The sequence below is a fragment of the Salmo salar genome, chromosome 03 (genome assembly GCF_965601325.2).
Source record: "Salmo salar chromosome 03, fSalSal1, whole genome shotgun sequence".
NCBI lineage: Eukaryota > Metazoa > Chordata > Actinopteri > Salmoniformes > Salmonidae > Salmo > Salmo salar.
Genome location: NC_138293.1, coordinates 45,539,349 through 45,549,687, shown reverse-complemented (window position 1 = coordinate 45,549,687; position 10,339 = coordinate 45,539,349). Strand labels below are relative to the sequence as shown.

At 40.3% G+C, this 10,339-nt stretch overlaps 1 protein-coding gene across 2 annotated transcripts in view; it reads left to right on the top strand.

The window, feature by feature from the left end:
- Window positions 1–640: 640 nt before the first annotated feature.
- Window positions 641–10,339, top strand: part of LOC106600599 (kinesin-1 heavy chain) — a 34,243-nt gene continuing 24,544 nt past the window's right edge. For both annotated transcript variants that reach the window (XM_014192089.3, XM_014192088.3), the window contains exon 1: window positions 641–991. In XM_014192089.3, the coding sequence (XP_014047564.1) occupies window positions 863–991 (129 nt within the window). In that variant the 5' untranslated portion in view covers window positions 641–862. The remainder of the gene's footprint in view (window positions 992–10,339) is intronic.

The following is a 10,339-nucleotide window of genomic DNA, read 5'->3' as shown; positions in this document are numbered from 1 at the left end:
TATGTATCTATATCCCATATCCTTGCTTTTAATGAAAACTAAACTCATAGACTACCATCTTTCATCATCTGAGGGAATATAGAATAATCAATAACCATGCATTGCCATCAAGAAAATGCCATATTATCGCTTCATGAAAGAGTGATAGCTAAGAAATAACTGATCTCAACAAATAGTTTATTGATTGACTATTGCCATAATATTAATATTCAATAATTATAGGTCAATGGTAAAAACTTGCAGAAACATACACATTTGCCAATCAGGATAGTGTACTTCAGAGTGAGTGTTGATGATTTAGGGCAGGGGTCCCCATTACATTCAGCCGTGGGCTGACATGCAGTAGTTGTAAATCAATTGTACACTGAAAATTGCCCACAATAATCCCAATCAGTATTTGACGAAAACAGAATAATTTCTGACCTGGGATATGATCACATATGTCTCTATTTATGCGTTTGATTACTTGGGAACAGATTTCCTAAACGAAAATAAGTTTGACCTCATTTCCTGGTGATTTTAGTCTTATGTCCAAGAAAAAAATATGTAATTGTTTTGTTTTGCTCAGAAAACTTTGGGGGCCCAAATAAAATGCCGACTATTGGGGAACCCTGATTTAGGGGGACTTAATTTGTTATGGGCCCCACACAGACGGTGATCCACTGGTATCATGTCTTCAATATTAGAGAGGAAGTGATTTAGCACAATCCTATAAGAAAATATCCATTCACTGTTGAAAATCTGAACACATTCTGGTCTCAGGTTGGGACGGAGGGGCCGGGCCGCCCTTACTTGCTCGGCCGTCTCTAGAACGAGGATCTACTGTGTTGTATTGTGAGTTTTCATCCGCAAATCGTGGAAGATGGCCGACGTACCGGCGGAGTGCACCATCAAAGTGATGTGCCGTTTCAGGCCCTTGAATAGTTCAGAGGTGGCCAGAGGGGACAAATACATCCCAAAGTTTCAAGGGGAAGACCATGTGGTCGTCGGGGTAAGTTGGTTGCCATAGCTATTTATTTGTATGCAAGCGAGTGCCCTCGATAGTGCTCTGCGCCATTGGTGATCGGCCAGTGTCAGAACAGTAGCTAGTTAGCTTAGCTGGCTAACATACCTGTCCACCCACATCAGCTATGTTTTGCACTAACGTTAGTTGTAGGCTAGCTCACCCACACCATCGCTGATCAGGACAGGACAGTATTTTTGGCTAACAATTGGTGGCCAGTCAAGTGTGTATAAGTTGCTAGCTGTATTTCGCTGATTTGGCGAGTCGACTTCAGTCGACGTGATTAGTTAATCTTGCCGTATCGGCTAGCTAGCCAGTCAGCTGTCACTCAACAACAATGGCAGCCAAGTGCTTGCTAACGCCTTTGCTAACGTCAGCTAACTACACTAGCGCCAACGTGATCTGCTAACAACATGTAACTAACTACACGTTGCGTTCAAAATAATTGCACATCTTTTGAGGTAACACCCAAAATCTGCTGGGACTGAGTTAATTTATTTAACTAGCTAACGTTAGCTTTCAAATCATAGCAATGCTTGAAATTGCTATCTAGTTAGGCCAGTAGAACTGGCAATGGCAAATTAACTAGTTTGTCTAACGTTAGCTACACCCAGCAGCAAAGATGTTTAAGAATTTTACTAGTTAACTAGTATGAACTATTTCATCAACAAGATCACTGACAAGCCAGCTATGATGATGATGCCCCCTGACCCTAGTAAATTTAGTCAAACAAGACTGCTGTGGGATACGGAACACATCACGATACAGCACTGTGACTGTATCAAGAGCAGAATTCAGATGCAATATATTTCGTTCATTTATAACCACTGACAGTACATGTGTTTTGTAGCTAGAATTTATTCATTTCATAGTCTGTAGCCTAAAATAGGGTTCTAACATGATGTAGACAAATACATTTCATAATGATGTTATTGTACTTGGCTACATTAGTTATTTCTGAACATATCTGGTTACAGTTACACCACTGGTCCATTAGTAAATAGATTCAGGAAATGGACGTTTGTTTGTTTTCTTTGGCCTAATTAGTCATCTTGAATTGTAAAACATTGGGCACGTCTCAAATCGCTCCCTGTGTAGTACACTACTTTTGACCAGAGCCCTATGGGGTGTACTGTATATAGGGAATAGGGTGCCATTCAAGATGCACACTTGTTATGACAAAAGAAGGAAGTGCCTTCTACACAAAGTGGTGCTTAGAATGTTTTCAAACAGCAGACCTGGCCATCATTCCTGATTTAATGGAGAAATCTGTTCGAAAGAAAAAACTATGTACATGTCATTAAATTAAATCATCCATATGTATTGATCACATCTTTACTAATGCTGCAGAAATCTGCTCTAATGCAGTATCCACATCCATTGGATGTAGTGATCATAATATAATAGCCATATCTAGCAAAACCAAAGTTCCAAACGCTGGGCCTAATATAGTGTATAAGAGATCATACAAGAGGTTTGGTAGTGATTCCTATGTTGAAGATGTAAAGAACATTTGCTGGTCTGTTGTGTGTAATATGGACTAAGCAGAAACTGCACTTGATACATTTATGAAATTGATTATTCCAGTTACCAATAAGCATTCAGCTATTAAGAAAATGACCTGGCCTTCATTCCTTATTTAATGGAAAATTAATGGTTTTGAAAGATAAAACAATGTACTCGTCATATAATGCCATATTTGCGCTACAGGCCCTCAGAGAATAAGAACGATATGAGGAATGACCTTCCTTTGTCATTGTTCAAACAGAGCTTTAACTTTACAATGAAAGAACATAGAGTAACTCCAACGGAACCAGGTTAGAAATAACTGGACTATTCCTCAAATTGACAGTAAAGCAATAGACATGAAAAAGGATGGTTAAGTATTATATTTTCACTACAAGATATCCTCCTGTTTCTCATGGACTTTGATGCACTGGACATGCCTCACCAAAGCCAACATCAAGTCTATAAAGCTTTTTACTGACAGAATAAATTGTAGTTCAGTAACTTATTTGCACTGAGTGTGTCCTCACAAATCTTCACCGTCAACCTACCTTTCAACACAGTCAGTGTCTCTTGTTTTCATTTAGGTAGTGCACTATTTAAGCAATAAGGCACGAGGGGGTGTGGTATATGGTCAATATACCACGGCTAAGGGCTGTTCTTATGCTCAACACAGAGTGCCTGGACACAGCCCTTAGCCGTGGTATATTGGCCATATATTACAAACCCCCAATGTGCCTTATTGCTATTATAAACTGTTTACCAACAAAATTAGAGCAGTAAAAAGCAGTTTTGTCATACCCGTGGTATATGGTCTGATATACCACGGCTGTCAGCCAATCAGCATTCAGGGCTCAAACCACCCAGTTTATAAATAATAATAACACACTTTGGTATAGCCTAGTCGTAGGACTTGGCCTAGATTTGGAGGCTGAATGAAGAATTGCATAATTCATGGGAAACACACTCAAGATCAACAGACCTTTGGCGGTTATGGCCTACTATATGTCATCATGGCTGTTGGCTACTGAAAGGGATGCTCAGTAGGGATATATTTGGGCCAGGGGTGGATCTGATCTATCAAAATGGGACTAGGCCAGCTTGCCTATCATCCAAGTTGGAAGATAATAATATAGTGTTTCGTAATATAAAATATAAAATAGATTTTGAAGGTGATGGTTGTCTCCGGTGCTTGTTTTGTTTACATTTTCAGGGCTTGTGACATCACTTTCCCAGCATATTATCAGCTAGTTGTAGGATCTGAGTTTAGGCTTATCTGTATGTGTAACTAGACTCCACATCTCAATCTGGGCCTAGAGGTGTAAAAGGGACTATCAGATACATTTGATTGATTGATTAGTACCATGACCTCCACTGATGCTACCGTTGTGCTTACAACAGACTCCCCATCACACGCATACACACACAGCACCATGAGAGTGTGCTACTTTTAGCTTTAGCAGTGGAAACTAACAGCAGGAGGAGAAGGGGAAGAGGATTGTAACTGGGAGTAGCCAACTATTCAGGCAGTTATTACCAATGCTATTGCTTAGCAGATAGTCTATGGGGGGGGGGGGGGGGGGTTGCTAAAGCACTTGTCCTTCAACTCCTTTGCTACCCCTGTGGCTATTTATTTTGCTCTCTGAGTGATCTTGGATTGATCACTGGCCTATTGATTAGAAGTGTTTGTACATTCAAGACATCAGATTTGCCTAAAGGGTGTTAGACCAAGAAGCCAGTAGTAGTATGCATGAAAGAGATGACTTCTAAATTCTAAAACAATGGTTTCACTGTGTCATCATGATTATCACTGAGTAATCATTGTTTCCGGCTGCAGTGTAGTGGAGGTAACTGGGGCACTGCCTTCCAGACTCATGGGGACTTTGAACTGGGGCAGTGCTCAGGCTGTACTGTTAGTAAGGGGCCTGGCTGACCTGATGTTATGGGTACAGCTACAATTCTTGGCTTCAGTGGCGGTCATGAGTTTGGTCCAAATGGCACCCTTTCCCATATATAGTGCAATACTTTTGACCAAGCTCCGTACGATATAGGGAATAGGGTGCAGTGCAATAGGGTAACAATTGGGACTAAACCTCGGTCTGGTTATGTTGTGTCTGGCTGAACTTTAAGTGTCAAGTCTCGTGACTGACCAGTAGGTCAGGTGATGCCAGGCAGATAACTGTTTATATTTAGAGTCATATTCCTGTAAAGCTTAGAACGGATCTCATGTCAAATGCTGTTGAAGTAATATGGTTACAGGTTCACCAGCCTCATCTTAAGCCTATTCTTGTGGGAAGTTGCTATAGACCACCGAGTGCTAACAGTCAGTATCTGGATAATATGTGTGAAATGCTTGAAAATGTATGCGATAACAACAGAGGTATATTTTCTGTGTGACCTAAATATTGACTGGTTTTCATGAAGCTGCCCACAAGCTTCAAACTGTAACCAGCCTGCAACCTGGTTCAGGTTATCAGTCAACCTACCAGGGTATTTGCAAACAGCACAGGAATTAAATCATCCATATGTATTGATCACATCTTTACTAATGCTGAAGAAATCTGCTCTAATGCAGTATCCACATCCATCGGATGTAGTGATCATAATATAATAGCCATATCTAGCAAAACCAAAGTTCCAAAGGCTGGGCCTAATATAGTGTATAAGAGATCATACAAGAGGTTTGGTAGTGATTCCTATGTTGAAGATGTAAAGAACATTTGCTGGTCTGTTGTGTGTAATACAGACCAAGCAGAAACTGCACTTGATGCATTTATGAAATTGATTATTCCAGTTACTAATAAGGATTCAGCTATTAAGAAAATTACTAAAATGTGTTAAATCCCCGTGGTTTGATGAGGAATTTAAAAATTGTATGGTTCAGAGGGATGAGGCAAAAGGAATGGCAAATAAATCTGGCTGCACAGCTGATCATCAAATGTACTGTAAATTGAGAAATCATGTGACTAACCTTATTAACAAAAAGAAGAAACTACTATGAAACAAAGATGAATGATGGTAAAAAGATTTGGAGCAAAAGGTGGACTCTGCTCCATCCTTCATTGGATCAGATGGCTCATTCATCACAAAACCCACTCCTGCCAACTATTTCATATTTTTGTTCATTGGCAAGATTAGCAATTTTGGGCTTGGCATGCCAACAATAAACTCTGAACTACACATCCATTCAAAACTGACCAAATTATGAATGACAAGCATTGTAATGTTGAAGGGAAGGGAAGCAAAAGTAATTATGGTACCTAAGAGTAGCACAGCACCCTTTACTGGCTCAAACAGCTGACCAATTAGCCTGCTACCAACCCTAAGTAAACTTTTGGAAAAAATTGTGTTTGACCAAATACATTGCTGTGTCACAGTAAACAAATGAATAACTGACTTTCTGCATGCTTATAGGGAAGTACACTCAACATGTACAGCACTTACACAAATGACTGAGGATTGGCTAAAAGAAGTTGATAATTAGAAGCTTGTGGGAGCTGTTTTATTAGACCAGTGCAGCTTTTGACATTATCGGTCATAATATGCTGCTGTGAAAACATATGTGTTATGGCTTTAGATCACTGCTATATCATGTATAGAGTTATTTGTCTACAGAACACAGAGGGTGTTCTTTAATGGAAGCCTCTCCTACATAATCCAGGTAGTCGGGCATTCCTCAGGGCAGTTGTCTAGGCCCCATTTTTCAATCTTTACTAATGACCTGGCACTGAGTAAAGCCTGTGTGTCTATGTATGCCGATGACTTGACATTATACACATCAGCTACCACAGTAAGTAAAATCACTGCAACACTTAACAAAGAGCTGCAGTCAGTTTTGGAATGGGTGGCAAGTAGTAAGCTAGTACTAAACATTTCAAACTAAAAGCATTGCATTTGGGACAAACCCTAAACCTTGGGACAACCCTAAACCTCAACTAAATCTTGTTATGAATAATGTGGAAATTGAGCAAGTTGAGGAGACTAAACTGCTTGGTGTAACTATGAATTATAAACTGTCATGGTCAAAACATATTGATGCAACGGTAGCTAAGATGGGTAGAGGTCTGTCCTCAATAAAGTGCTGTTCTACTTTCTTGACATTGCTATCAACAAAACAAGTCCTACAGGCCCTAGTTTTGTCACACCTGGACTACTGCCCAGTCATATGTTCAAGTGCCACAAAGAGGGGCATAAGCAAATTACAGTTGGCCAAGAACAGAGCAGCACGTCTGGCCCTTGTATATGGAGAGATAACATCAATGACATGCATGTCAATCTCTTCTGGCTCAAAGTAGAGAGATTGACTGCATCACTATTGGTCTTTGTGAGAGGTATTGACATGTTGAAAGCACCGAGATGTCTGTTCAAATGACTAGCACACAGCTCAGACACCCATGCATACCCCACAAAACATGCCACCAGGGGTCTCTTCACATTCCCCAAGTCCAGAATATGGGAAATGCACAGTACTACACAGAGCCATGGCTACATGGAACTCTATTCCAAATCAAGTAACTCATGCAAGCAGTAGAATCAGATTTAAAAAACAGATAAAACTACATCTTATGGAACAACGCAAACTGTGAGGAACACACACAGGCACACACTCTTCGCACACGTACACTGTGGTATTGTTGTATGGTGATATTGTACATTTTCTGTTGTGGTATAGTAATGTTATACTCCTTTATTTGTAGTTTTTTTGTATGATGTGCCATAATGTGTTTGGACTCCAGGAAGAGTAGCTGCTGCCTTTGCCGTGTGTGTTGCTTAGTTTATGGTCTAGATTACAATGTTAACTAGCAAGCTGCGCTAATGTTGCTTTTTTGTAGAAAGCCTTTATTGATACTAGCCAGATGGCCAAAGCTAGATAACTACCTAGCAAGATGACGAAGAAACGATTTAATTCACTTTCCATAAACTCTTACTGCCAGTGCCAGCCCATAACCAAATGTTTAGCCAGCTAGCTAACATTATTCGCTAGCTAGCACAATATAGCTAGAGCGCTAGCTAGCTAAGGACGCTGCACTAACTCGGAAGCTGTTTCATGGAAACTAATCCATTGTGATTTAATTATGTCAATAGTAGCTAGAGTGGTTAGCTAGCTTGGAGGAATTATTTAGTGTTGTGTGCATTGTGTCTGTTTATTTAGCTACCATCCCATTGCCCAATAATGTTTGTACTATGTTTTTGTGCTGCTACCATGTTGTGTTGCTACCATGCTGTGTTATGTTGTCTTAGGTCTCTCTTTATGTAGTGTTGTGCTGTCTCTTGTTGTGATGTGTGTTTTGTCCTGTATTTATTTTTTTAATCCCATGCCCCCGTCCTCGCAGGATGCCTTTTGGTAGGCCGTCGTTTTAAATAAGAATTTGTTCTTAACTGACTTGCCTAGTTAAATAAAGGTTAAATAAATAAAATAAAAAATCCCATAGCCTACGTTTCCTATGAAGTGTGACTGGCTCATGACATTTAACAGTGGACGTATGAAAAAAATTCCATATTAAAAGAAAGTGTCACTCCTGTTGGCTCCCCACGTGGGGGTTTGTGCTCTCTGATTGGCTCAAAGTCAAGTTGTTGGCCACTGATTAGCATTGCACTTCTACAAGGAGAAGGGGCAGGTTCATCGCTTCCGGGTCGGCACGCAGCAGGTACAGCTTTTGTTCTAGCAAGAGAAAGAAAGGCCTCCCACTGTGATAAGTACCTATCGGCAGGGAGATTCTCGGGGTGTTTCATGCTTAGGACACTAGTTCTACAACACCTTGCTACGAAAGTAGCTTGCAACTTAGTTTCATCACGTCATGTAAATACATGGTATCAACTGCGAGTTGAATGCCTGGTCTTGAGTCAGCTCAGCTGTCCTACAACAAAATATTCTATAGCTGGCTAGATTTGTCTCATCTCGTCTCTCCTTAAGTACGTTGTTTGATCTATCCAGGGGGAAAAATCCCAAATGACTTTTATCCCTACAACCGGTGTAGGCTACATGTGGACATTGCACAGACATCGCCCAGTTTGAGTGTAGATACATTTATCAACTAAAAACCTATGTTCGTGTTACAAAGACAAAACATTCTGTGCTGTAAATATCATACTGATGTGCTTATAAAGACAGTATGTCTACACTTACCTAGCAAATAAAAATAAGTTGTGTATAGACTACAACTTCAGCGGTCTAACCAGAACTAGAATGCCATTCTATTTGGCCAAATCTTAGGAGGAAGCTTTGTCAGTAGCCTACAGAGTAATACGAGAAGAGTGAAATTGCTGAACTTATGTAGACATTCTGAACAAAGTGTTTTGATAACTTTCAAGTGTAACAGTTCCATGTTGAATAGACCATAGTTCACATAGTACTGTACTGTTAATATAACAATGTGCAAATATTATACCTTCTTGTCCTGTATAAGACAGGTGTTCCCGGATATGTTTGAAGAATACACAGGGGCCCCACCCAACTGATGGTACCATTCGATTCAATAATAACAGAAGACAACAAAATGTAATAGATGTCTTATAATTGTAATGCAAGGTCTCAGTATCAACCTGTCTTTCAGTCAGAGGAATCCATTTCAAAAGCATCTCTTCTGCCCAGCTGTAGAAAAATGAGGAAGAGTTGATGAGTGACATGTATCGAAAGAGTGATATTACTAAACACTTGTAATGTACTGTTTTATTAGTAATTACCCTTTGTCCCTTCTGAGGTGTTTGCCAACATCTGATGGGCATGGCAGCGTAGATCAGCTCCAGGCCCCTCTCGTCACAGATACTGGTCATGAAGGAGCCCAACTTCAGCTCCTATATCACGGAGGGAGATAGAGAAGGACTGTCACCATACAGTCATGGAAGCCAACAGTAAATACACAGTTGAACACAGCCAATCAGAGATCCTGATTCACAGCATGGTTGGGTTTACAATAGAAATAGAATGACTAATGTCATACTCGGCTTCCTGCCATAATCAGTTTAATATTGAATTATTCTATTTCTGTGGGCATTACTCACTCGGGCACAGGTGTAATCCGTTGGCACAGTGGAGGGGGGCACCTCTTTACACCATACAAGCACACAGTGCCTTCGGAAAGTATTCAGACCCCTTTACTTTTCCCCCATTTTGTTATGTTACAGCCTTATTCTAAAATTGATTGAATCGTTTTTTCCCCTCATCAGTCTACACACAATACACCATAATGACGAAACAAAAATAGGCTTTTAGAAATTTTAGCTAATTTATAAACATTTAAAAATAGAAATATTCTATTTACGTTGAAGCACCTTTGACAGCGATTACAGCCTCGAGTCTTCTTGGGTATGACACTGCAAGCTTGGCACACCTGTATGAGTAGTTTCTACCATTCTTCTCTTAAGATCCTCTCAAGCTCTGTCAGTTTGGATGGGGAGCATTGCTGCACAGCTATTTTCAGATCTCTCCAGAGGTTTGATGGGTTCTGAATTCTAAACTTGAAATATTGTTAATCATCAGGTATTCTATGGAAAGGATAAGGGCCACTGGTTGTTACACCAGAAGTTAATGGTTATCTGTAGGAGTAATGTATATGGTGTAGTCAGTTAAGGTTGGATATGAGCCAGGGGCTTGGAATGTACTGAGGAAAGGAAAGGCAATTCATTTTATTTTTTATTTAACCTTTATTTAGTCAGTTAAGAACAAATTCTTATCTACAATGACGGCCTACCCCAGCCAAAGCCTAACCCAGACGACGCTGGGCCAATTGTGCGCCGCTTATGGGACTCCCAATCACGGCCGGTTGGAATTGAACTAGGGTCTGTAGTGACGCCTCTAGCACTGAGATGCAGTGCCTTAAACCGCTGCGC